The sequence below is a fragment of the Fusarium flagelliforme genome, assembly GCF_020744385.1.
Source record: "Fusarium flagelliforme strain FIESC 12 MPI-CAGE-AA-0113 chromosome Unknown B0J16scaffold_5, whole genome shotgun sequence".
NCBI lineage: Eukaryota > Fungi > Ascomycota > Sordariomycetes > Hypocreales > Nectriaceae > Fusarium > Fusarium flagelliforme.
In genome coordinates this window covers 2,130,159-2,156,193 of record NW_025763507.1, presented here as the reverse complement: position 1 = coordinate 2,156,193, position 26,035 = coordinate 2,130,159, and the positions used below count along the sequence as shown (strand labels likewise).

The 26,035-nt window shown below is 49.1% G+C and overlaps 7 protein-coding genes across 7 annotated transcripts; 3 read left to right on the top strand and 4 right to left on the bottom strand.

The window, feature by feature from the left end:
* Positions 1-726: 726 nt before the first annotated feature.
* Positions 727-2,124, bottom strand: B0J16DRAFT_321717 (vesicle coat protein; the record flags this gene model as incomplete). The annotated part of the gene is made up of 1 exon (XM_046125648.1): positions 727-2,124. One exon carries the CDS (start codon positions 2,122-2,124, stop codon positions 727-729), a length of 1,398 nt encoding a protein of 465 aa, XP_045981392.1.
* Positions 2,125-12,212: 10,088 nt separating this feature from the next.
* Positions 12,213-15,831, top strand: B0J16DRAFT_158281 (P-loop containing nucleoside triphosphate hydrolase protein). Its single transcript, XM_046122164.1, has 3 exons — positions 12,213-12,927; positions 12,984-13,434; positions 13,483-15,831. Exons 1-3 carry the CDS (start codon positions 12,497-12,499, stop codon positions 15,742-15,744), a joined length of 3,144 nt encoding a protein of 1,047 aa, XP_045981391.1. The 5' UTR covers positions 12,213-12,496; the 3' UTR covers positions 15,745-15,831.
* A 154-nt stretch (positions 15,832-15,985) lies between these two features.
* Positions 15,986-20,356, bottom strand: B0J16DRAFT_158291 (uncharacterized protein). Its single transcript, XM_046122165.1, has 2 exons — positions 20,204-20,356; positions 15,986-20,154 (listed from the first exon to the last, which is right to left on the bottom strand). Exons 1-2 carry the CDS (start codon positions 20,207-20,209, stop codon positions 16,147-16,149), a joined length of 4,014 nt encoding a protein of 1,337 aa, XP_045981390.1. The 5' UTR covers positions 20,210-20,356; the 3' UTR covers positions 15,986-16,146.
* A 534-nt stretch (positions 20,357-20,890) lies between these two features.
* B0J16DRAFT_344986 (DNA replication/checkpoint protein) lies at positions 20,891-22,557 on the bottom strand. Its single transcript, XM_046128219.1, has 2 exons — positions 22,304-22,557; positions 20,891-22,255 (listed from the first exon to the last, which is right to left on the bottom strand). Exons 1-2 carry the CDS (start codon positions 22,443-22,445, stop codon positions 21,045-21,047), a joined length of 1,353 nt encoding a protein of 450 aa, XP_045981389.1. The 5' UTR covers positions 22,446-22,557; the 3' UTR covers positions 20,891-21,044.
* Positions 22,558-22,788: 231 nt separating this feature from the next.
* B0J16DRAFT_344985 (uncharacterized protein) lies at positions 22,789-24,046 on the top strand. The gene has a single exon (XM_046128218.1). The coding sequence runs from the start codon at positions 22,875-22,877 to the stop codon at positions 23,964-23,966; it is 1,092 nt and encodes a 363-aa protein (XP_045981388.1). The 5' UTR covers positions 22,789-22,874; the 3' UTR covers positions 23,967-24,046.
* A 155-nt stretch (positions 24,047-24,201) lies between these two features.
* B0J16DRAFT_416105 (thioredoxin-like protein) lies at positions 24,202-24,986 on the top strand (the record flags this gene model as incomplete). The annotated part of the gene is made up of 1 exon (XM_046133553.1): positions 24,202-24,986. The coding sequence occupies exon 1, from the start codon at positions 24,324-24,326 to the stop codon at positions 24,984-24,986; it is 663 nt and encodes a 220-aa protein (XP_045981387.1). The 5' UTR covers positions 24,202-24,323.
* Positions 24,964-26,024, bottom strand: B0J16DRAFT_416104 (DASH complex subunit Spc34). The gene is made up of 2 exons (XM_046133552.1): positions 25,807-26,024; positions 24,964-25,756 (listed from the first exon to the last, which is right to left on the bottom strand). Exons 1-2 carry the CDS (start codon positions 25,869-25,871, stop codon positions 25,081-25,083), a joined length of 741 nt encoding a protein of 246 aa, XP_045981386.1. The 5' UTR covers positions 25,872-26,024; the 3' UTR covers positions 24,964-25,080.
* Between the last annotated feature and the right edge of the window lie 11 nt (positions 26,025-26,035).

Here is a 26,035-nt window from a genome sequence, read left to right as displayed (position 1 = left end):
AAATTCGTTGATAAATACATTTGCTTCTCCCAAGAACTCCGTTGATCCCCACCATCTTTTCGTTTTTGTTTTCCCATTTCGCTACCCGTCTATTTTAATCCACTTATTCCATCTGTGAGTTCCTCGTCCTGACGAGTTCTCTACGCACCTAGTACAAATAAAGGCAGAACGACACGCTTGAAAACGCAAGGGGGAATAAGAAGCCCAGCCAAAAAGATGCCAGGGAAGAAACGCCATGAAGCCCTTCCAAAGGCGACATATGGAAGAATACAATTACATGAGGTTCTTGGCGTCGCCAGCTGCCGGGGTATATCCTCGCTGTCTGGCAGAAAGGTGGAGGCAGTGCGGCCAAGAAGTCTCGAGAATCGGCAAAAGGAAAGCGTAGCCAAGTCCTGGAGAACTGCAGCTATCGATTTGAAGGGTTGCTTCGTTGGGTGGGTTATTAGCCATTAGCCATTACCATCACTCGTACATATAAGCTTGTATGTGCAGTCATACTCGCGTAAGAATCGCCACGCCGTAGAGAAGAGGAGCCGGGTATTGACCGGCCCAGGCTTATTGGCGTAGGCAGGTAGAGTAACATCGGCAAGGCTGGGTATATCTGCAGCAATTCCAAGTCACCCGATTAAGTAGAATGATGGATGGAACATCAATCCAAGGGAACGACTTGCGGACATGCCTGGGCAGAAAAACGTATAGAGCATGCGCATAGGCATAGACAGCTCATTACGAGCTCAAAGTGACACCGACCTCAAAGAGCAAGTGAACAAAACGTCGGTGCAGCTCAATAAAAATATCAGGCTGGCCAACAATCTCCGCAAGACCGCGGGCTTTGGGGGCCGAGGCACCAGGTCCACCACCCATGCGTCGGGTGAACCCGCTACCACCTGTCAGAAAGCTGCTGCCGTTGCGATCGTGGCCTCCGGAGGTCTCGACAGGCGGTTGCTGAGGCGCATAGCCACCCCCATAGATGCTGCTACCAATAGGAGAGTTTTCGGCCGCTCTCTCAGCCTCAGCTTCGGCAAGTTGTTGGATCCAAGTAGCGAAGTCACGGAAGGCTGTCGAGACCACGGCAAATGTTTTCATGGCCAAGCGCTCTCGGTGAGTACTTAGCGCCAAGAAAGCATAAACTCGCTTATGACCCCGTGCATGTACATCAGGGATACGGAAGATGTAAGCCGTCGTGTAACCGGCGTTGGCATCGCCGAAGAAAATGGGGCCGCCCGTGACAGCTGAGCCAGCGCTTTGTGTTGTTACAAAGGCCGGGGAAGTAGTCATAACGGGTGACGTGGGGTTTGCCGTCGAAGGAGCCCGAGGTAAAGTCTCGAAGGACAGAGTACGCAAGCAAGAAGCACGAATTAGTGAGAAAGAGTCGGGTAGGACTGGAGCGTGGGTCGATGTATAATCGACATAGTGGAGATGAAAGGGTGTCCGTTCAGCTGCGGTTGAATTGCCTGTACCACCACTCTTGCTTGATCGCGAAGTATTGCGAGAGCTAACGGAAGGTGTTACTCTGTGACGAGCAGCCCGAGGGTCTTCATCTCGCTCTCCGTCAGTATCGCTCGAGGTTTGTGAATTGGGAGGTGATGCCTGGCCTCCAGCACCAAACACCCGTTCTGCGGGCGCACGTGTGCGTAATGTTGGTCCACGAGCATTGTTCGCAAGTTGCGGGCTGTTTGATCCCGCCTGTTGGCGCGGTAAGGTCATTGCGCAGTTATCGCAAGGCCCTTGCTTTTTCGTAACCGTCTCATCGTAAGTTCTTCGAAAGCTCGAATCGCGCCGGGGATGGGGAGGGACTGGGCGAGGACTTTCCGGGGGGGTGTCGATTGCGCTTGGGTTTGTGCCTGTATTCGAGCTGGAGTTTCGCAAGAGCTTTGCCCGTTGCGCCTGAGCGTCCTGCTCAGAAGCTGGTATCGACGTGCTCCGAGAAAGGTCGAGATTCTTCAAAGCTTCGTTGAGGGCAGTCGAGGAAGTATGCGCACTAGTTGGCGGTCTATCATCGGCAGGTTCTGTGCCATCTTCGAAGCAGACAGTACATGAGGCAGGTAGACCCTCGGTGACCATCAGAGGGGTCGGGCCATGGAGGTCGCAGTAATGAGCAAGACATAGCTGGAAAGAATGCATTAGTGATCGCGTATTGTGCATTTGAAGAATATGACCGCTAGGCGCGAAAACAAGGTAAAAATACAAAATTTGCCAAGCAGGAACTGATCATAGCAACAAAGAGATGGGCGTTGAATTGTATATCAACTCAGGGCCATGACGTTGTGGGACAGGGATGCATAGAGCATGAATGGATAAATAGGCCTCAGAAGAGGAGGGTTGCAAGGGGGCAGCCATGGGAGACATGGTATTAAAGAACAAAGCGGGCGTGGTCTATCTCGGTGTCTCGATGAAGCTTGTTTTGGTTGCCCTCTCCCCTTTCCTATCGGCAACGGGCCGTTGATGGGGTCATGGGGCTGAAGGAGGGAAGTGATGTGGCACTCGGTGAGTTGGGATTCCAGAACGAAGCATCATGATTGTCCATACTGCCAGCGCCAGAGCGAGGGCAGGGCAGTCATAGTCGGACGGTGAAGCGGTGTGGATGTATGCGCACGTCTGTGTGCGACTGTGTATCGTTCGTGCCCAGGCAAGGGTGTGTACAGACATGTCTGGGTGCGTGGGATGTGGGATGGGACGAGACGAGACGAAAGGACAGGCAGAATAGGGTGTGTGAAAGTGAAAGTGGAAGCGCATGTCAGACAGACTGCGGGCGGCTCGGGGGCCATTAGGAGGTACGGCAGGCGGGCCGTCAACGGAGAAGCAGCCAGGAAGCGAGGGTGTGGAAAGGGAAAGGATGTGAGGATGAAGCCAAGGAGGATAAAAGCAAGACAAGGAAGGCCGAGGGCGACATCAAGAAGCAACGTCGATGAGAGACAAGGCATGGTCGTTAGGGGATGAGGGTATAGGTTGACATATGATAGAAAATGAGTGTGTTATGGTATGGTATGGATGGATGGATCATGGTTGGTGGTGTTCAGATCTTGGGAAAGGTACCAGAAATGTCTGGACCCAACAGAGCGGACAATACCGATATCAAACCAAATCAATGGCCGCATCGACATAGCGAAGCAAAGGCTGGAGAAGAAAAGCAATTATGGTTGACAGGGATGTTCTGAGACAAGCTGTCGACCATGTGAAGTGAATGCATGGCGTGTGATGCCCTCGTTGACCAGGGCGTCGGTTGAACAGGAACGTGGAGGGCGGAGGAAGCAGCGCGGAGCATGGAGGGTGCGACGTCGGACGTGGCAGGAATTGGCATGTGGTTGTACAGCCAGGCAAGCAGGCGAGACAGGGAAAGACAAGGCATGGAGATTTGACTGAGATGATAGTTGTGTTGTACACTTACAATGTATGTCATGACGTATCGTCTCGGAATCGAATCGCGGCAGAGGAACGAACGAGGAGGGCTGAATCGAGGTTGCGAGACAAGGAGTCGTCTCCCTTAAAGGCTGCGCAACACTGCACAGGGGACAGCGGAGAGGAGAGCTGAGGGCTCGAATTTAAGCTGAAGCTGTTTCGGAGCGATGCGGCAGTAGAAAGGTGGTAGCTGGTAAAGTCGTCGGAAGCGAAACGTGCAGCGCGAGCAAGGGCAAGATCGTCGAAGGCGTAGGCAGGTATTGTTGTGTGCACCAAATTGCAGTAGGGCTGCAGTAGGCGGGTAGTTCGTTTGATGAATCTGTTTCAATTGATATGGTCGAGTAGTGCGCCGAAACCTATGTTCGAAAAGAATTGGATGTTTACACACAGAGCAAAGCTCTTCGCTTGGCTCAAGCCTGGTCAGACAAGGGTTTGGTATGGGTGAAGAAAAAAGGGTGGCAGCCGCCAACAAGTGCAATTGCTCCGGGCAAGATTGTCGAACAAAGAAGTGTCTGCTGAATAAGGCACGGAAAGAATCGAGACGATGAGTTGCGAAGGTGAGATATGAAGAGGTTGGTCGCAAGAGAGGGGCAATTAATTAGGAACGATTGGTGAGCGCAAGACGAGATGCGATGCAGTATCGGAGACGGAAAGGCGCGGCTGCAGTAGAGCAGACACAGTACAGTACAGTACAGTATCGGTAGGAAAGCCAAAGATGGTACGAATATCGAGAATGAAAACGAGGTAGAGATGATGGTAGAGGAGGATGGCAATTGGAGGAGATTCGACGGAAACGACCAAGGGACGGACAAGGTTTAGTCCAAGGGTTAGGTTGAAGAAGATGACGATGCCTCTAGTTGGGATATGATACGACGATAGACTTGAGCTTGCCTTTGATATTAACATCCGTCAAATCAAGTCAAGTTGTTCCTTTCGTCTTGAATGCGAATCGATGTTGACTTGATGCTCGTGGCTTTGCTGTGGGGGTGGGCTTTTTTTTAAGACAAGGCCCTCGCGAACGAACATGAGAAACCGTTTGAGGAAGGCATGGGATGGATATTTCAATAAATAGGATCCAATAGGACGCGACAACAAGACATGGGGGGGAGACTCCATTGCTTCCATAAAGTGGGTACAGGCACAAGCAGAAAAGCCAAGCATGGACAGTGCGAGTGGGTAAAAAAACATGGAACTCCATTACAGTGCAGTGCAGTGAGGTTTTTAGTGGTTCCATGGCTACTAGGTAGGTACCGACTGCAGTAGCAGCATCCCATGGACCAAAAGTCCAGCGCGGCATCCGGCACGTCGTCGTTGGACGCCAAACTAACAACCAAATCAAATCAAACTTTCCCCTGGCCTGGACTACAATGCGTCCTGTGCTGCAAAGATGAGATTGTTTGGGGTTTGAGCATCATCATCATATCCATATCACAGTCTCGTCAGGTGTAACAAGTCAGTTTCGTGTCTGGTCTAATATTGGACAGAAGAAAAAAGTCAGTACTGTATCAACGTTAGTATCCATATCAAGACATGGAAGACAAGACAAGACAAGACAAGACAAGACAGGACGGCAGATGAATCGCTTGGATGCGCTAAGCAAAACTTCCTAGTGTCCACACTTTGAAGAATTTCCTCTTCTATGACGACGAACCGCCTTTGATCATTCTCACCGCAAGCAGCCAGCAGCAAGCATTATTCCAAGAGAACAATTGCCTCAAGGACAAAGGATCGTGATCAAGATGGTGATTGATGGTCATTGCTTCCAACATGCGAACATGGTTCTTCTCAGCTCTTGTTTTGCTTTTTCCTTCCATGACCCACCAACTGCGGTTGTTGAGTACATAATTACTGTATCAACAGCAACATCAATCAAAAAGAAAGAAAAATAACCTGTTGTAATAAGGGTCCTGCGGTTGGGTAAACTGATCCGCTGGTGGGTTCTCGGTCCCAACTTCTTTTGTACCAACGGATACCCTACTCAGGTATTCACAGGGATTGGATCTTCACCACAACAATAACCTTTTTTATGAACCCTGTCAGTGCCTTTTAAGTTGACATCTCGCTCAACTAACTTACCCTTTCAAACCCTTCGACGAAGCCATCTAGCGCCGACACCAGGGGGGATTCTGCTACTGTAACGTACTGGGCTAGTGGGACCTGTTCCGCTCGACTAACTTAGTCCTGCACAGTAGGATTGCCTGTTTTTCTCATTGGATATCCTGTAAGCCATTCCGATGAGAGACACCGAGGTCCAACATGACACCTCCCTCTCGGTTAGCGGAAAGTCTGCATGATATAGGATCCTAGGCCTGGTTGTTCCCTCTGGACAGAAGCACCACTCGGAGGAAAACAGAATGGAAAAGAAACGGGAACGCGTTGAGAAACAAAAGCCGAGCCTACGTCGGCGCAGCTTCTAGAGCGAGTCTAGGTGATTAACTCACGAGATGAATCCCGATGCTGAGGCACTTATGGAGACCCGACCCGACAGAAGACTCCACCATCGCGTGCGCCGGCGCGGTTGAAGGAACAAGGTCAGGGGTCCTTTGGTTACTGTATTTTGTCGGAGAAAAGAGTCGGTTTTGGACTCTTAGTCTGACGGGAGTTGGACGGGAACGGCTTCACGGTCACAAGTACATCAGCTCACCGTCATGATGCTCAAAAGGCAGCACTCAAGTCGAAAGATGAGGACTAACAACAAGCATAATGTAACATCGCAATCTTCAGCGACGAAACACGGAGCCAAGAGAACCTATCAAACAACGGTCTCTAGCCCAAATAGGGTCTGGGCGGCAGTTGGCTATATCATTATGACAAGCAGCTCCCGCAACAACACGAGTGGTGATGGGTTCGCACAGACACAGACGGGTTTGCTGTATGTACGGATACTGTACAGTGTTTCATTGATCCGTCTGTGCGACTTGGGTTCACTGAGTTCCAAGGGAAAAGCAGAGCCGTTTACGCGGGGAAGTCTAGTCTACCTACTGTACGGATAGTCCTGAGGGATCTGGATTGACAGAAATTTGTTTCTTGGTACTGTATCCGTACCTCGGTAGGTAATTATAAGACTCGGCTCTTCGGTTTTCAAGTTCTTAGCAATGTGGCTGAAGATCTGGATCAACCGCAAAGACCGCTTTGACTTGCAATTACGTGAGCGGGCGGAATAGGAAAGTCGAGACCAAATCGTCGTTGTTTCCTCCTTGTTCCAGATATTCTCCCCGGTTGTCGCGTGCACGTTGACTCCAACTTGAGGCAAGGGAGAGCACAGCGCACAGCGCGGCGCAACGCAAGACAGCACAAGAGCATTGGACTTGATTTGATTTGTCTCCTCGCTTCCAAAGCAGTGGATCTTCCATCCGCTGCCGAGAGCGGATACGATACGACACGATGCGATGCGATGTTACTGTGACCTGGGTCTTTAGCCTAAGGTAATTAGGTGTCTCCGTACGGATACTCTACGGATACCCTGGGAACATTGGGCCGCCATCGGAACTCCACTGATAAAACAGCTCAAAGCGACCCCGGAGCAAAGGCCAAGAGAACGAACGGGCCAGGTCAGGGGGGCCGGCTTGTGACAGGTGTTCCAGAAGCCTTCGACGAAGAAGTGAACCCTGGTAAGGGTGGGTCATTTTACTTTAACAAGATCTTTTTACAAGTGAGTGAGTAATCCTGTGGTGAAGACTAGACTAGACTTGGTTGTCACTGTGTCATGTTTCGTTTTTCTTTTCTTTTTTTTCTGTGTCTCTCTGTGTGTGTTTGTTTCTGGACTCATCCCTTGATGGAAACCATCGGATAAGGACGCGAACAGAACATAGTTCAGAGATTATCGACAAGCTCACTGTACCAAGTACCACTAACATCAACTAAGGAAAAAGCACTGAGCACCCTGAGACTATTTACCTGGTACAAGGCCAGAGGGGCCTTCGGAAAAGAAAAAGAAAAAGCACCGGATATTGCCTTGCATTGCGGACGTCAAGATGAGCCCTGGAGTCTGTCATGGTCAGGGCACGACAGCAAAACACCTAAACAAGTAGGTCAGGTCCCACGATGCCCCATCCCTGTACCCACGCGGAAAATGGCATGTGTTTGACAACTGCAGCCCTTAAAGGGCGCAGACCTGTTCAGGATGTCGTGTTGATGACTTTGCGTTGGGGTGTTTTCGCGCAGATGCACTGTACAGTACAGTACTGTATTGTAATGTAATGCTAGTCTATATCGTATATCATTCAATTATGTCCTCTCCTTCGGTCCGGATGTCGCGAGGGTCATCTTGCTAGTAACCATCCGTTGCTCTTGGCGATGGCCCATTATCAACATAGTGCTGCAGATCAGTGCTTAGATCGCCAATACATAACCTATAGCATGGATATGCAGATACTGACTAACTCTATGTGCTGTGCCTTACAGCAAAATGCTGCAACATCACCCGCAGGAAATGTCCCGCAGAGAATTCTCCTGCTGCCTCAGCCTAGTGCATTAGATACTATATTGTGAGCAGTACAGTACCCAGCCAAACAGCGTAGCAACCTCGATATATCTACTACGTACAATACACAGGTTAACAGCAAAGCAGACTGACATGATTGGACCGTCGGGCAATTGCAGTAACATGCCTGCAACTTCTCGATCTCTTTCCTTGGCACACACGGCGAAAGTCCAATACTCAGAAGGCCATATCAGCTCAGTTCGGCTCGGCGCGTTCCCTTCTCCCTTTCCTTTGGCGATCCTCGGACCTCAGATATCTCAAAGCCCTCTGCGGAGCAACGCTGTTATTTGGAACGTGGAACGCCGCTGTACGGTGCATGGTTTCTCAAATATCCTTCACTGGCTTCTGCAGTGTAGTCTCCGACGATCACTTGACCGCCGTAGCTCCAGCCTCCACGTCTTCTATTGTCCTCTCTCTCCTCTCTTCCCCTTTGCCCTGTGATTCTTTAGCCTGTGAACTCCGAGGTATGGTCAATGACCAGAAGCTGAGTCCTCGTGGACTCAGGGAGGAGGAAAAAGCAATTCATGAAGCGTCTCTCCATAAATTAATTTACATACACCCCTCTCAGGGTGCGTACCGTCTTACTCCAGGATCGTCGTGTGCGCGAATCTCCCGGGCCCTAAGTCGGTCCCGAAGGTCGTTAGTGATGCAGAAAGCACAATGCCGTTGCTATCCCTTGGGTTGATCGATATGGGTCATTGAACCAAGTGGAACGCTTTCACTGATCTCGTGTGATGTGTCGTATTTTCCTCTTCCTTTCTATCTACACACAGTAGTGGTCGTTGTCACAAGAGTCAGTCATCTTGTAAAGGGATGAAAAGGCTTGTTTCGGCGTTGCTTGTTCGCGTTGTCGTCTCTTCTCTCCCGTCGATCATGCTCATGTATGGATACACCTTGATCCGTTCGGCCGGGATCGATTCATTAGATATTGGACGATGGTGTTTGGTATGATCTCCTGCCAAGATATGACCTGTCGGTTTCTGTATGTCTCAAACACTCTGATCGTTCGATATGACGATGGAGGCTCAGGCACGAGACACTGGCATTGCATTGTTGTGCTCACTTTTGAGGCCCAATGTCCCAATGAGGTAATTCTTAGGACTTCCGTGCAAGTTAAATATGTCTATCACTTGGAGTAGATTCCATTGGGCTTTGTCCTAGATCTCACACGGGATCTGGGGGTCGCGTGATGGTCGTTGAGGTCAGACTTGGATACGGCACCATGGAAGATCATCGATGCCCCAGGGGAGCCAGTCTTCCTGTTGGTATAACAGTAGGTCTAGATTCAAGCTAATGCCCTGACCGAATGAGTAGGCACACCTCGTGTCAATCTAAACGGTCGTCGATCAAAGGAGAGTAGGGGGTGCATAGAAGAACAATGTGAAACATTTCTCAAGAACAAAGCTTGGAACTTCTCCTTGGGCTACAGCAATCTTTTTCAAGATATCTGGAGAAAGAAATTATTCACGAGCTACTATAGAAGCCGGGCGCTGGTTACGCAGCACACTATCAAATTTGAGGTTTATGTCATTGCCGCTCAAAAGCAAATGACCGGATGATTTATTCGAGTAAATTGAGGGCATAGATCGGAATGTTCCTATTGTGACGTCTCCTTTGCATAACGGGGCTTGATTCAGTTGAATCTGTCATTTCTGATGATTCACCACAACAAGTGCTCAGGTCTTGGAGAGGCTGAATGGTTAACCACACAGCCAGGTTGGAACTCCACGGAGACTCTCCGGAGGTGGGTATCACGTAGTGGTTCAAGACGGCGAAGAGTCGTTACAAGACTGAAGGGATGTGTATCACAGCCAGAGACATTACAGTACAGTGTTCGAGACGGGTATTCTTTCAACGGATACTTTGAATTGGTCGATGGTCTGTACTGGCGAGTCGAAAGGAGAAGTCTGTAAGGTATCTTGCCACTACATCAGGACCAGGACTATTGGAAAGTGACCTTAATCAGCCCTACCAGGAACCGGAAGTTTTTAAGTTCCGTCTATGGTAGTTGATGGATAATAGTAAGTACATGGCCGATACCATACTAAAGTCTACTTATTCACTTTTAGTTTGAGCTTTCTCGACTACCGAACGAGTCTCGGAAAGTTTCGTCCGAGGTGTGGTCTTAACTTATTCAGGTACCAGACTGTGAATTCCTTATTTTCCAATATCAGGGAGAAAGATGCGACACGTATGTGCGGAATGGAAAGTTGCAACTATTGACAGTGGCAGGTCAACTAAACTCACAGTCGGATAAGTTACACACAGACAGCTTAGCATTTAGCTTACCCCGTGCCCTTAGGTAAGTCAGGTTGTTGTGTTAAATTTAAGGCTCACTGTATTTTCCCGACTTTATATCTAGGGTAGGCTATAATCGCAAAATACTAGGATTGAGTTGGTTGGCTGCTCCGTAAAAGACAAGACCCTGTCCTGTTGATCTGACACGGCAATTGATGCCAGCCTTTGATCAGCACGCGACTGTGGGGTTGGGTTGGGTTGGGTGGGTAGAGATAGACCAGACCAGACCACGCAATCAGCTGAGAACGAAACTCTAGACATAACTGAAGTTGACGAATGTCAGACCATGGCTCAACCTGAGGCTACCTGAACTGCTAGCAGGAGTTATCTAAGCACAGATTGGAAATGTAAAGAGACCGTCTCAATCTGGTCAGCCGACTTCTTCCCAACATAACTGTACATGTCTCTGGCCTCGGTAGTATCATAAGTAGGTAGGTACTTGGGCCACCACAGACTGGCGTTTTGAGGCTATCTCACCGAGCAGGGAGATAACAGATACACATATCTCGGTCTTGATGCATCGGTATCGTCTTTATTAGTACTTCTATAACTGACTGACATTGCGTATCCCATATCAAACCAGCATTTGCCAGCTTTACAGTTTCCTTTTGAGGCCCCATTGCTGACCACGGTAAGGCGAACTAACCCCACACTCGTCGCCTCTCAACGTTATCTGAGCAGTCGGGTCCAGTGTTTGGCTGCCTCAGCTGGGTACTAGGTAGGTAGGGACTCCATAGGAGGTACTTACCTAGGTTAGTACCTACTACTATGGACCTATTCCCCCACGGGATGCTCTTCTGACATGGACCCTAGCACCTGAATGTCGATGTTGAATGAAATGATTGGTTGTTGATTCGCGTTTCAATTCAGCCTTGTCTAGGTATCAGTCTAGTACACATCCATCCATAGGTACCTAGTATTTAAAAATTAAGGGCAATGACTGAAAGAGGGCGCCTCAACAAAATATTAATGTAAATCTGTATCATAATACAAATAACTCTTAACCGAACAAGGCGGATTATTGATCGACATCCCCGATAAATTGATTGCATGAGAGGGAGTAAGGACGCAGTGCCTTCCTGGGTACCTACCTGGGTACTAACTCAGTGTAGATCGCTCCTGGGACCCCGAGATAGATACTAGGTAGTAGCCACACCTGCAGTCTAGGTAGGGCCCTTGTTCAACTTCAACTCTCAATACAAGAGGTCTTACATTGCGCAAGAGCAGCTTTTATTTTTTATTTTCTTTAGGCATCAGTAGCCAATCAATAGATCTTAAATGAAGGCAAGCACTCCATACAGTTATTCCCTTTCCAATCTGCTATTGTCCCGTGGCAGTGCATGAGGCAACCCGACAGGGAGGGGCCAGGCGGGGCTAAATGGCGGGCGAGCTTAATTTCCATGGATCGCTTTCTTAGAGGTACCTAGAGTGACTCTTCGGATGTTTCGAGTTCAGGGTCGTGGTACACCAGCATGTGCACGATCAAGAAGACACGATTACAGGTACTTTGAGATGAGATAAGGGGTGTTCATTATACCTGTAAGTGAGAGTCAAAATCTCAAACCCCAATCATTATGGATTTAAACTGAACTTACCTACTATCTTAGTAGATATTAACTCGCCTGATCTAGGTTCGCTTGGTAATGCAAGTACAGTATTTGTACCTACCCCAACCTCCACTCCTTCCATTGAAGACTCCCAGGCCTTAGCGAACCTGGAAGGCACCTACTGGACAGCCCTGAGGTGACGTTGGCAGACCTGAGGAACTGTCCCCCAAGGTTTAGGGCGCCAGAAATAAACAACACAAGAGCCAATATAACCTTGAATAAAGTGAGTAACTTATTTTATTCCTTACCTAGGTATGTTCTTGGCGGTCAACCCGTCTTACTGTGCAGTACAAGCCATTGGCTGCCTGCAGTCAACTTCAAACAACTACCAAGGTACCTAAGCAGGCAGCTGCTTCCTCAGCCTTAATTCGAACCTCTCTTCTTCAACCCTTTCCCCTTCTTTCCTCCCGAACAAAACATAGCTTTGATAGCTTCATACTTGAAACTGTTATTCCTCGACCGCATCTCTGTTTCCTCTGTAAATCTCGTATCGCTATCACAGTCGCACACCCGATCTCCTCCCCATCCACATCCACATCCCCACCCCCCGCTCTGGCTCCCGTATCTCCATCACCGGCTCGTGCGTGTTCATCGATTTACAGGTAGCGAGCGACCTCACCTGGTTACGCTACCTTGCTGATTAGCCAGCGCTTCACCCATTTTGGGAGTTATAGCTTTATATTAGAGCAAAGATACCAGATTCAATGCAATGATGGAGCTTGAATCAACAGACATCAACTTTTCCGTCTCTTGGCTATTGGGTCTCAAGCCCAAATCCACGTACCCTGCATGGGCACGAGACTTTCTGACAGATGAACCCCGTTTCCTTGTGAGCCGCCTTCTCGGCCTGCTTCCCAGTCGCAAACCCCGCCGCCGGCTGAGAAGGAGGCGCTGTCGTTCCAAGCTTGTGATGTCTTCCGCAGAACCAGCTGAAGAGGACAAAGAGGACGAAGACGCGGAGGATGAGGATATGGATTTCTTTGGCCTTGGGAAGCTGTATGGAGACCTTGATTACGAAACAGACGATGATTCCGAGTCAGAATCCGACGATGCGCCTGTGGAAGAGGAGTCTCCAGTGTTGGCAGAGCCAGCGTTCCTCCAACTTTGCAAAGAGATGGAAGAGCTTCTGGACGAGATCGAGTAAGGCGCACACTGACCCCCCGATCCCTTTGAAGACATCCGCTAATCCCAAACAGAAGGTCTCATCTAGAAGATAATGACGACTCTGATAACGAATCGATTGACGGCCTAGAACCCGAAGACTGCCAAGACGAATCCCCATCGAGAATTGAGTGGTTGCGACAGAAGAAGGTAGAGAAAGCAGAAAACAAATACCTGGACCGAATCATGTCGTTACCAGGCCTGGAAGAAGCGAAATCTTTCTTCCTGCAGACAAAGGCTAGGGTTAACGCCGCCCAAAGACGTGAAACCGATATGAAGAAAGAGAACTTCGACGTGGTTTTCATGGGCAGTGAGGGCACGGGGAAGACCATGCTGTCCCGCCTCTATGCCAAGTACCTTGTGTCCCTTGGAGTTGTTAAGAAATCTGGCGTCTTCACTGGTATTAACCGATTCTCTGCATATAACATGTCCAAAACATCGACCTTGGGTACAATTCACAATACATGTAACGCTTGTGGCGGCTGTGTAAGTGGGCACTTTCTCACTGGAACGATAGATCGCTGACTTGCTTAGATTGCTATTATTGATCATGCCCATCTAATGAACAGCGACGACTGCAATCTCTGGAGTCTCTACGTCAGGTCCCAAGATCTCCCTGGGAAAGTTGTCTTGATTATCTCTGGAAATGGCGACTGGGGTCTATCGGATTTGATGGGCTACAGCGCTGAGGTTGCGAGCCACTTTCCAGTTCTTAAATTACCCAATTACAGCGGGCATGAGCTACAGATGATTTTCCACGGCATGATGCGGAAATGGTTCAAGAACAGGATGGAGGTTGAAGGCGGCTATTATGGCCTCTATGTCAAGATACTGATCCGAAGAGTCATGTCGGACGTCAATGGTAAGACTTTCAGCAACATTTGGCCTGTCAAGAAGGCATTCCTCGAGGCTTGCAGGCGACAACTTGAACGTTTTATCCAAGCTAGGAAAACCGGGCATTATCTGGAGGATTACAGGATGACAAAAGAAGACCTTTTGGGCAACAGGCCGTCGCTTGGTCCCGATAAGAGTCCTGCCTGGAAAGAGCTCCAGGAGCTTGTTGGGTTGGACGACGTCAAGGAATCTATTCTCTCGGTGGTGAGCCAAGTGAACCAAAACTTCACCAGAGAGATGCGCGGCGATGACCCCTTACACGTTTCACCCAACCGTGTTTTCCTAGGGCCTCCTGGCACTGGCAAGTCTACAGTCGCAAAGCTCTATGGTAAAATCCTGGCAGACTTTGGACTTCTATCCAAAGGCGATGTTATTACAAAAAGTCCAGCTGATCTCCTGGACCGTTATATCGGAGGGTCTGAGAACAACACCCAAGAGGCGTTACGAGAAGCCAAGGGGAATGTTTTGATCATTGACGATGCCCATATGCTTGACCCCGGCATGAATGGTAGCAGCGGTAGCTCTAAGAACGGAGACTTCAGAGGCGCCATTATTGATACCATTGTGGCTGAGGTCACTGGTGCTGCTGGCGAGGATCGATGCGTCATCCTCTGCGGCTACTCAGAGCAGATGAAAGAAATGTACACAAATGCCAATCCTGGTCTCGCGCGAAGGTTCCCTTTGGACACGGCCTTTGTGTTTGAGAACTTCAGCGAGGAGGCCCTGGGCAAAGTGTTGGACCTCAAGTTGAAAAAGGAGAAGCTGACTACCACAGAAAAGGCGCGGGAGGTGGCCATGGAGGTTTTGAAGCGAGCTTCGGTTCGACCAAACTTTGGCAATGGAGGCGAGGTGGACAATCTGCTGTCCAAAGCCATTTTGGCCCGATCAAGTCGCATTGCTAAAGAGAAAAATCCTGACATTGAGGATCTTGACGCTGTTCCTCTGGAGCCCCAAGACTTTGATGCCGATTACGACCGCTTGTCGCATGCCGTAAAAAATACGCGGGCATTGTTTAACGAATTTGTCGGATTCGAGGAGATCATCTCCAAGTTCGAATCATACCAGTACATGGTACAAGGCATGCGGATGCGCAACGTCGACCCCCGGCCGTACGTGCCATTTACCTATGTCTTCAAAGGGCCTCCGGGAACTGGAAAGACATCGACTGCCCGAAAACTTGGCGAAATCTTTTACAACATGGGCCTACTCGCCGCACCTGATGTTATAGACGCCTCGGCCTCGCAGCTTATCGGTGAATATTGTGGCCAGACTGGTCCCAAGACTCGTCGCCTGCTTGAATCAGCTCTTGGTAAGGTGCTTTTTATCGACGAAGCGTACAGACTTAACGGCAGTCGCGGATCATTTGCTGAAGAGGCAGTGAGCGAGGTTGTGGATGCTGTGACAAAGCCACAGTTTGCACGAAAGCTGATCATCGTTCTGGCAGGCTATGAGGAGGATATGGACCGGCTTCTACGCAGTAATCAAGGTATCAAAAGTCGGTTTGCAACCGAGTTCACTTTCCGCCCCATGCGGACCGAACAGTGCATCGAGCAACTGAGACAGGTTGTGGCAAAGGTGGGCATCACGATCCAGGCAACGCCCGAAATGGAGACAACTATTCGCACGTCACTGTTCTCTCTCCTACAACGACTGAGTAATGATAAGGGATGGGCCAGTGGTCGCAGTATCGAGACACTTGGCGAACGACTGATTGGACAAATCTTTAAGGAGTGTGCCATGAACAACTATACAGGCAAAGATTTGTTCGTTACAGGTCGTCAGCTTGTGACTATCCTTGGACAAGCATCTGGCGTTCCGTATGCTAGCATTCGGATGCCTGGCGTCCAAGCCCCTATGGGCGCCAAAGTGATGACTTTGAAAGATCTCGAGACCTCAGAGTGAGGAGGAACGAATTACTGGTATAGACATGAGTTGAGACGTATTTTTCTTTCCAGCATTTAACTTATATTCAACTGGTATTTAGGACATGTGGATGCAGCGTGGGTAAGAATATCATCAGCGCCAGGCTGTTTTGGAGTTTCAGGGCATCATCTTTTCCTCGTAGCAGCCTCAACAATGCCAGTGAATTGCGAGTTCTTTACGATAAATTCAATGACATTTCTATTTCTTTGTATAGTCTCTAGGTATCCTACAGACCGTGCTAATTCGCAAATACTCTGCCTGTGCAAGGGGCTCCTCCGATTTCCCAATCACCAGCAAGACTGGCAACACTAAAATAACGTCGTTTACATGACGAAAAGTCCAAGTTTCTTTGCCAGACATAAATTGTACAAAATTTACTCCTCACTCGTTGCTGCATCCCAGTCGACTCAATCTGGCATGGCTGGAGGCCACAGATGTCGCTCTGCTGGGTGTATCATCTTTCTTGTATTTAGGCGACTTTGATGCATGAATCCCAACATCAACAGAATTACGTTTCGAATTCGTACTCGACGAAGGAGAAGAGCTTGTAGTTGATGGGGCCCGGCTTTTACGAGATCTACTTCGTGATTTGTGTGACCGTGCAATGCCGTTGTTGGCAGTTGCCAACTTAGAAGTAAGCCTTTCGATGCTCACAGATGGCGATACCTCGATCCCCATGCGAGCTGGCACCTTAGAAGAGTTTGTCATGGTAGTGTCTGCGGCAGCATCGCTTTGAACATGACGCTCATCTGTCAGGCTCTGCGCCCAGGCCTCACGGAACACCGCGCCAAGACTAACAGCCACCTCTCGTGCAACGCTGTTCCCAACGATCTTCCATTGATCTGGTGGTAGGCCCAGCAAAACCTCATGGTCGCGAAACCCTTGTGCTCGTCGCGCCTCCATGATGGTCAAAACACGATTCTCAGACCAGTGCAGTGTTCGACCATTCTTTGCATCGCTCGGGCTTTGACTTGTCACAATTGTTCCAATAAGACGGTCGGGACGCTGCCGGCCGTACGCCTGAGATAAAGCACCCGCGCGGTTCAGCGATGCCTTACCGTCTTCTGGAAATATGAGACGTTCGGCAGGCGTAAGAATACCAGAGCCAGCCTTCTTGCAGTCAAGACCAAACCATGCTTGAGCAAAGTTCATGCCCCAAGGCCGGTTGGGGATGAGACTGATCTGTTTACGGAGACGGCTTGTCGTGCCAATGGAGATGCGATGATCGGGATATGGGACACATATATCTGGTTTAGCATCGTATATTGGGGGAAGGTCTGCAGTCGCAGCGCGAGCTGACACAAAATCGAAAGGTGTAGCCAAGGGTATGATTCGCTCTGCCATTGGTTCGCCAGTTGGAATACTGCCAACTGCCGCTCTCTTGGTATCCTCTGGATGTGCATGCGTGATGGGCGGTCGCTGAGGAAGACGGTGACCCGGGGCCGCAAAAGCAAGAAACACGCGGGAGCGACGCTGAGGCGAGCCACAGGAACAAGCATCAAGGTAAAATAATCGGGTTTGGTAACCAAGCCCCACGATCGCACAGACAAGCTGGCTGAATACGTCTTGATCTCGGTTGGCTTTACTATGAATAATGCCAGGGACGTTCTCAAGGAGACCGTATCGTGGACGATATAGATCGATAAAGGAGCCGAAAGCTGCAACAAGAGATTGATTCTTTCGCTGTGCGACAGTGGTTTTGTCGTTCGTCAGGAGAGAGAAACCCGGACAAGGACTGCCCCCTGAAACAAAGTCAACGTCTCCGATAGGGGGAACATTGTCTGCGAAGTTGCCCTCGATAGCCAAACGCTGTAAATCGTCAATCGAGCCCAAAAACGGAGACACATAACCAGGGACTGAAGTGTTGGCCATATATGTATGCATGGCCTTCCCATCGTAATCATTAGCCCATCGCATCTCGATACCGCCTCCATCTTCCAGGCCTCGCCCAAAGTTACCGCCTCCACAGAAAAGGTCCAGCCCGCGCAACTTTTGCAGAGGTTCGGACGGATCGTGACCTTGTCGCAAAGAAGAAGGGAATGTCTTGAGAGGAACATATGACTTTGCCATCGACGAAGGGCCAATGACCTGTTGGTGAGTAATGTAAAAGAAATTGCCTACGCCATTGCGGTCGTAAGGCGTTGGTATCTTTCCCCCAGCTTTGAAAAACCGGATATGACAAGGCTCAAGAATGCGCCGATTCTTTACCTCGATAAGGTCCTCACTATACACCAGCTCATTCGGTTGGGCTTCCGGTGCCTGTGTATCAACTTGATGTCTTCTCAGTAGCCGTCTGAATCTGTATATACCAGTTCCCCCCTCCTCATAAAAAGTGATGAACTCGCAAGGCTCAGAGCGACCACTCGCCTTATCGAGCATGACGAGTCGAGTCTCGCCGACTCGATAACGAGGTACCTCTGAGGCTTTCCGCTCGTGCGAGCAGCGCAGATGATCTCTTTCAAGAGTTATCCATGTTCGTTCAGTACAGGCATAAGTTTGGCGACAGAAAAACTCGGCATTGGTCGTTGACGTTCCTCCGAATTCAACCTCATGAACACCCATAACTTCATCTTCGGAAATCTTTGAAGGTTCAGTACAAGAGCAGTGGTCAGAGAGAAACAACTCATTATTCCATGGGTACTTCATTAGAGCACAAATGGTATCCACAGGTCGATAATACCATATGACATCAAAAGTCCGGACGCCCTTCTTGTTCATATGTACGCGCCGTACGAGGGCAAACCAACGGTCAACATCTTCGAATCCATGAGAAACATCACGCCGCCATTTTGTGCCAGAGTCTTCCGCATCTCTCTGCGTTGAGATGGTGTCACCAGGTTGTATGTCTCGAATTTGTTGTCGATCAGCTCTTGATATGATCTTAGCATTCTGGTGGAGTGGTGCCGGAAGCTCGAGATGTCGCTTTCGTATCAGTTCATTTCGCAACAACTCCGTCTTATTACTCAGTGGGACTGCTTCAAGACATTTGCCGGAGGGGAGATGGCTGAAACAATCATAAATATACTGAGTGACGATGGTTGGGGGGACGTCTTTGATGACCTTCTGATGCCCATTAGTTATTTGATGTAACGGCGAACCAGTTTGGCTTGTAGATCTTGATGACTTGCTTTGCGTCTTGTCGCTCTTCCTGATCTTTGAAAAATGCTCATATCTTCGGAACTCCCAAGCCTCAGCCCATAAATTGTGTTTGTAGGCTTTTTTGTCCTCCAGCACACCGACAGCCTCCTTGTGCAAGAACGCTAGGTTTGCAACGATGGAGGTCCGGAAGTCATTACTAGGGTGTTGATCTCTCCAAAAGACAAAGGCAGGCTCTATCCTATGTGTTTTCGTCAGCCAATTGCTGAAATTTGAGCGGAAATGGAAGATCGTAACGTCATGTTTACTCTCTTCCATGACCTTGAGGTAGTCAACAAAATGCTTGGCGAGGTCGGCAACCCACAGGAATGGGTCGAAGAACCGACGGTACTCTTTGGCGGGGCGGTTCAATCGGTAGTAAACGTTTGTGTTGGAGTTCATGACTGACTGGACCCAGATTTGATCGCGTACTGTGTGCTTGGACAAAGTACCGTAATTGCTAATAGGCATTGCTCGTATGGGCACATGACGAACAAAGAATGCCTTATCTCCCACGCTCAATTTCCCGTCAAAGAAGAAGTTGCTGTGTCCTGTCTTCGTGTCCAGATGATGAAGTGAGCACATCTCCTGCTCATATTTTTGGCGTTCGCAGTAAACGGCAAAGTCTTCGAGCTCAAACTCAACGAAGTCGTCGGTCCCCTTGCCTCCCAGTTGCGCTGCCTCTAAGAGCCGGGGGACGACCTTGTCCTCTTCCATGACTGGTATACCAGGCTCAAAGGGCTCGTAACAGGACCGCGGGATTAGAAGCAAGCTTTCTGGAAGCTCAACTTTGACAGAGTTGCTCAGAGGAAGTTCCGGTGTAGTAACATTGGTTGCAGTACCATCTGCCTCTTCCAAGGGCTCGGCCGCAGCGCCCTCTTCATCGACTGCAAGGTCAAAACCGTCTTCTACTGTCATCTCTGGCTCGACATCATCGGGTATTTCAATATCGATGCCTTCAAAAAGGTCCTCAGGACCCGAGTCATAGTTGGGCGCGCTTGGAGCAGGTGACATAGATGATAGATCGTTTTGTTCCATCACGCTCATGCGGTCTTCATCGACCTCGCCAAATTTGGTCCACATCTTAGGCGTCCCATGGCTGATATCGATATGCGGCTCTCTTGGAGCAAAGGCGTCTTCAAATACACCATCAAAGCCGTGATTTTGATTCGAGGATGTTATCCAGTCTATGTTGGGGTTGGCTAACAACTCTGGTGGGATGTCAGTCCCATCATCTTCGTCTAGATCGATGTGCTATAACCAATTAGTGGCCATAACATTACTACCACATGTCTCGTCTTACCGGCATATCGTCCACCAAGTCCCATGCTCTTGCATTCAAGCAATGTACGTTATTTCTCTTTCAAGAAACTTGATTCTTGGGAGTTTGGTCTAGCTCAACATGCTTCGTAACGGATCGGTTGTTGTGACGAGCCGAGCAGTGCTGCTCTCCATGAAGCAAAAAGACTTGATTTCGAACAGTCTAGAACAATAAAATAGGATATATCAAGATGGGTCGCAGATGGCGATTACTAAAACTTGCGACGCGCTCAGCAAACGAATGGGATGCGCGCTAAGACAAACAATGCAAATTCCGAGTTGACTAGAACAAGTAACTCAAGAATTTGTTGCGTTCAGTATAATAGAACCAAGAAAGAGTGAGAGAATAACAGAGATACTTTGGCTTTAATTGTGTTCTTTGTAGGTAAGAGTTACCTATCTACTAGGTATAGAGAGGGAAGGAAGTATTCCGTGAAAGACGGGGTGTTGAATGGCTGCTAATTTTTGAGCCCTGCAGTGACGCATTGGCTGTACCTGCCGAGCAATAATACGCTAAGCCTTTAACGGCTAGTGATACAAACGCCCCTACTGACAGCTGAGGCTCGTACGCTCCTGCCGACGGAAGGAGTGTTTCTAGAAGCATTTATCTAAGTACGGAGATATGTTGTACAGTATGATATTTTCGATAGAAAGGAGCAACTAGGTAGTATGCTGATTGACCCGTTTCGCTTACTTGTACTTCCTACCTACCTACCTATATAAAAACCAATGCATTTGCCTGCTGGTATACCCTTTCATTAGAACGCCGTAAAATGAATGCATCTCATAAGAACTCATCTACCAAATGACCAAGACCACTCCCATCACTTTCGTCTCCGGAATCTACTATTAAAGCCTGGTCCACCCTTAGCCCCATGATTCCTGAGCTTTAGCCGCTGGAAGTTTGCATGAGCCAGCTCATTCACTTTGCGTGCTGCTTTCTTGACCGTGCCCTCCTTCTTTGGTGCCGACTTCTTCTCGAGCACTTCATCGAAATCAGATCCAGCACACTCACCAACAGCGTGTGTTTCATCGTTCTCTACATCGCTTTGAGGGTTCTCTGTCATATTCTCCGGTCTCTTAGTCCGGGTGGGACGCATCTTGACCATCCTCGTCGTTCGCTTCTGGCCCTTCTTCTTGTAAACTCTGGTCGGGTTGCCGTCTCCCTCCACTGGGCTGTCGTATAGGGCTTCATCGTCAAAGCCGCCGAGTGGGAGTTGTCGTGTTTGGGTGTCTTCCACCAATACATCACCCTTAGGCTTGGACGGGAACAGTGTCTTTGGCTTCGGTTCACCTAAACCACCATCTTCAACATCTCGCAATGCATCCAGATCGTCATCAAGGTTTTCCTCTTCAACTTTTCGTAGACTTGCTACAATTTCGCTTAGACCTCTTGTGAATGGTTTGCGCGGTAAACGTAAAGGAGCCGGAGCATCGAAATCGCCACTCTCATCCAAAACCGGCAAAGTATTGCGCTTCAGAAATGCCGGTGTGTCGAATTGAAGTTTCGAAACCGAACAAGGTGTCACAGCATCCTTGTTTACATCCTTATTCTTTAAAGGCGTCATAAAATGGTTCAGTCTCTGGCGCTTGCTAGACGACATAGGCGTCCGGCCAAGCTTTTCCTCCTCGTCATCCATTGTTGCTGTCCTCTTATTTGGAGTTGCGTCAAGTTTGCGGACAGATCCTATGTTGGTCGCAGGATCTCTCTTTGATGGTGTTCCTAGCTCCTTCTCCACTAGCAAGTCGAAAAGCCCAAGGACCTGGCCATCTCGCTGTGGTGTTGGGCCAACTGAGGTCACGGAGGTGGGACTGAACAGCTTGCGTGATATGGCTGGGGTGTTCATAAGCTCCTCATCGTGGTCTTGTGTGCGGCTCTTCGCCGGAGTTTCGACATGCTTGGTACGTTTAGTGGGCGTTTGTGCTGGTAGACCATCCGATTTTCGCTTTGGGGGGTTTGAGGCATCCTTCGAAGGGGGTGGTAGCTTGCCCGAGAGAATATCCCGAACCTTATTATATTGTTTGTATTTCGCAGCTAACGATTGTGAGAATTCAATCTTGTCTGTAAAGTTGAGAAACTTACCAATTTCTTCATTTGCTTTGATATCGCCTCTACCTGGCTTCTTGCCCTCGTGCGCTTTAGCCCAGTCAGTTTCCCAAATTTTCAGGTCGATACGCAGTTGCTGCGAATGATTTTCATATTCAGCTCTTGTGTTTTCATCCATTGTCAAAAATCTGTAGTGGAGGTGTTTGAAGAATTGCGAGCAAAATGCGGTCTTGACCAAGGATAGACAGCAAGAAATAAGGTGGTCATGAAGAGAGTCGACAGTGGAATTGAATGTCGCGACTACTCTGTACCTTGGCAGATAAAACGCGTTTGGATTGATTACCTAGGTATTTAGTGCGGGACGCGAACCACTCAACGCGATAATAGCCCCACGTCATGGCAGGTACTGTACCTACGGGCAGAAAGAACGGGCAGGGTCTATCTAAGCACGGATAGGTACCCGCTCTTTGGGGTACGGGACCCCACCTGAATTCGCATCATTCATTCATTCATCTTTATCACTTCCCTTCCAACATCTTTCTCTCTTGCGGCATTGATTCCCCATTATCTTACTCAGCGCCACATTCCTGCAACTCCTGTGCGAGTCATGGAAGCACTTCAGCCTACAGACGATCTGCAACGTCAAGTCCTCCAAAGTACCCTCGACGAAATCGCGGCCCGGCAAGACGATGCCACCGACTGCTGTGTCATCTGTCTTGAGAGCATCACCGAAGCCTGCGAAGCTATTCCCTGCCAGCACCGGAATTTTGACTACCTTTGTCTTCTCAGCTGGTTAGAACAATCACCGAGATGTCCCCTATGCAAAGCTGTTATCCTCCAAGTTCGCCACGCCCTAGATGAACCTGTCTCAAAGACGTACACTGTTCCCAAGCATGCGCTTGAGACTCAAACGCAACAACCCGATACCATATCATATGCGCCGTCTTTTCTTCGTCGCCAACTTCCTCCGCGACGCCGCCCTTATGCACGCCCATCTCGATACGTAACGCCCAGCTTGAACTCATCAGACGAGATCGCCCGGCGGAGGGATATTTATCGTCATAACCGATATTCAAAACACGTAGGGACGAATAGACTGTCCAGGTATCGTGAATTGACTCCAGCAGCTTTCTGTGCGGATGATGACCTAGTATCCCGTGCCCGCATGTGGATTCGGAGAGAGCTCCAAGTCTTTTCCTTCTTGAATCCTGATGCCGATGAAAATGAGCCAAGACCTGCCGCAAATACAGCTAGAAATAGAGTTGAGCAAAGAAGAGCCAATAATGCTGAGTTTCTTCTCGAATATATTATCGCTGTCTTGAAATCTGTGGACATCATGGGCAGTGCTGGCCAAGCTGAGGAAATGATTTCAGATTTCTTGGGCAGGGACAACACACGCTTGTTCTTACATGAGCTGAGAGCTTGGCTAAGAAGCCCTTATACCAAACTTGCAGATTGGGATAGAGCTGTTCAATACGATCCATCTGTTTCGGGCAGTTTTGGAGCCGACTCTGAAAATGCAGGTAGTCCAAACTTGGGTTCAAGAGGAGACCAGCATGAGGCCAAATCCAGATATAGCCGAAGCTGGAATCCATCTAGACCACAAGGCGACTATTATCGCCCTGGAAGCCGTTCACGACGGATGAGACAAACACACAGACGCGAGCCATATGCAAGAGAGCATGATCAAGGCTCATAGAACATAGTATAGAGGCGGACCTTGGAAAATATAGATATAATACCCGGGGAACAATCTCCAATGATACAGATTTTGAGAACAAATTAAAATCACAGTGGCTCTTGCATTACTATCTTTCAGTAGCAAAGGGTGCTTATAATTACGTAGTGGTCCCGGAGTTTGTTGCTTGGCAGGCGGAATTCCGCCCTCTTATTGAAGCCATCCAGTATTTAAGATGTCTAAACGCTCTGCAATTATTTTGATAGCTGGCTTGACATGCACCGATTTCATTGCATCTAAACTTATTTGTTTTTATATCCCTTCATACGCCATCATCGCAAAGGAACCGCATTCCGCTTTCATATCAGTAACACCATCATGCCTGCAATTTCTATAGTCGTCATCTCCGACCCTGTTTGCCCTTGGTGTTTCATCGGCGCCCTGCGTCTCTCCCAGGCCATAAGCCTCTATCTCAAAACCGTCTGCTCTAGAGATATAATCATTACCAAATGGCACGCCTACCACCTCGATGCCAATACACCCACGCAACCTCTCGTGTCCAAGATGGCATCCAAATGGGGCATCGATGAGGTTCCCGCTGTCAAGACTCGTCTCAATAGCATTGCAAAGAGGGAAGGGCTGGAGTTCAACTTTAATTCAACGATTGGGAATACAAGAGATGCGCATCGGCTTGAGAAGTTAGGAAGAAAAGTTGGTCTAGAGATGGAGGTTGCGATGGAGATTATGAGGATGTATTTCCTAGGAGGAGGGGATATAACGAGTAAGAATGATCTTGTCAACGCGGCAGAGCGAGCGGGGGTTGATAGAAATGAGGCGAGGGAATGGCTGCAGGGTGATGATGGGGGTGAAGAGGTTGATGCTGAGGTTGCCGAAATGCAGAGATTGGGTGTCAAAGGAGTGCCGCGGTACGTTATAAACGAAAAGTTCACGGTAAATGGGGCAGAGGATGTCGGGGATATCCTGGAAAAGCTGGTTATGGCTCGAGAAGAAGCTCTTGGTCAGGAGTCAGTAGATCTATAGTAGCAACTCATGCATCACTGGAACCGGCTGATGAACAATGCTTGGAGTTGATCATCTTCGTATCTCATAAGGGTATCATTTAACAATTATCGCCTCACATTCTCATCAGTCCACCCAGATCCTTCTCCATCTGTTTCAACCTCACCTGCAGCTCCCTCTTTTTAACCTCCATCTCCTTCGCTTCCTCCTCCTCTCGTCTTAGATCATCCTCTGTCCACACATCACCCTCGTCTTCTTCCTCTTCTTCCTCATCGAAGTAATCTCGGTGATCGAGACTGGCTAACTGCTCAGCCTGTTCTTGAACTCGTGCTTCATAGTATGCCGCTGTGTTCTTGCCGTGCGCATGTTTACTTCGCAACGTAGCAATGCGCTCTCTCGCACCAGGTAGTTCATATACACCGCAAAGCTTCTCCGCTCCACGAAGGAGGACATTGACGTCTACGTCGCCCTTGCGGTCTGACTCTCCGCGCCGTAGTTCCTCGTGCATCTGACCGCCCAAGACAGCTGCCACAGCGGTCTGTCGACGAGGGTGTGTACCCGTGCGTGGTGGGGGACCCGTGGTCACTTCGCCTGAAGCTACGTTGAATACCGTCTGTCGTCTACCAGAGGACTTCTTTTTCTCCGGTTCGGTGGGCTTGAGGGTCGTTGACGGTGGAGGAGGTGGTGGCACAGAGAAGAGTGCGCGCTCGTGGGGCTCGGTATCGCGGATGAGGGATGTAATATCATGATTGGAAAGAAGGGCGTTCGTGAAGATTTTCGGTGGGGGGAAACTAGACGTGAGAACTTAGTCATAGGTAGCAAGAAAAGTTCGAGAACTTACGGAAGGTCGTTAATGCCCTGGCATGAATAGCCGATCTGTTCGAGGTGCGCAGAGATCAGTGACATGGTGCGTGACTGTCGAATTGCGCCGACGGATATTTGATAGAACTGTAAAGTGGCTGGATATCAGTTTCTGGGTTTATTGTGTATAAAACGTTATTTAGAAAGAACGCTTTGAAGTTGTGTCGCGATGCCTGGCAACAAGAAGCAATGGAACGGTAGCTCTGTTG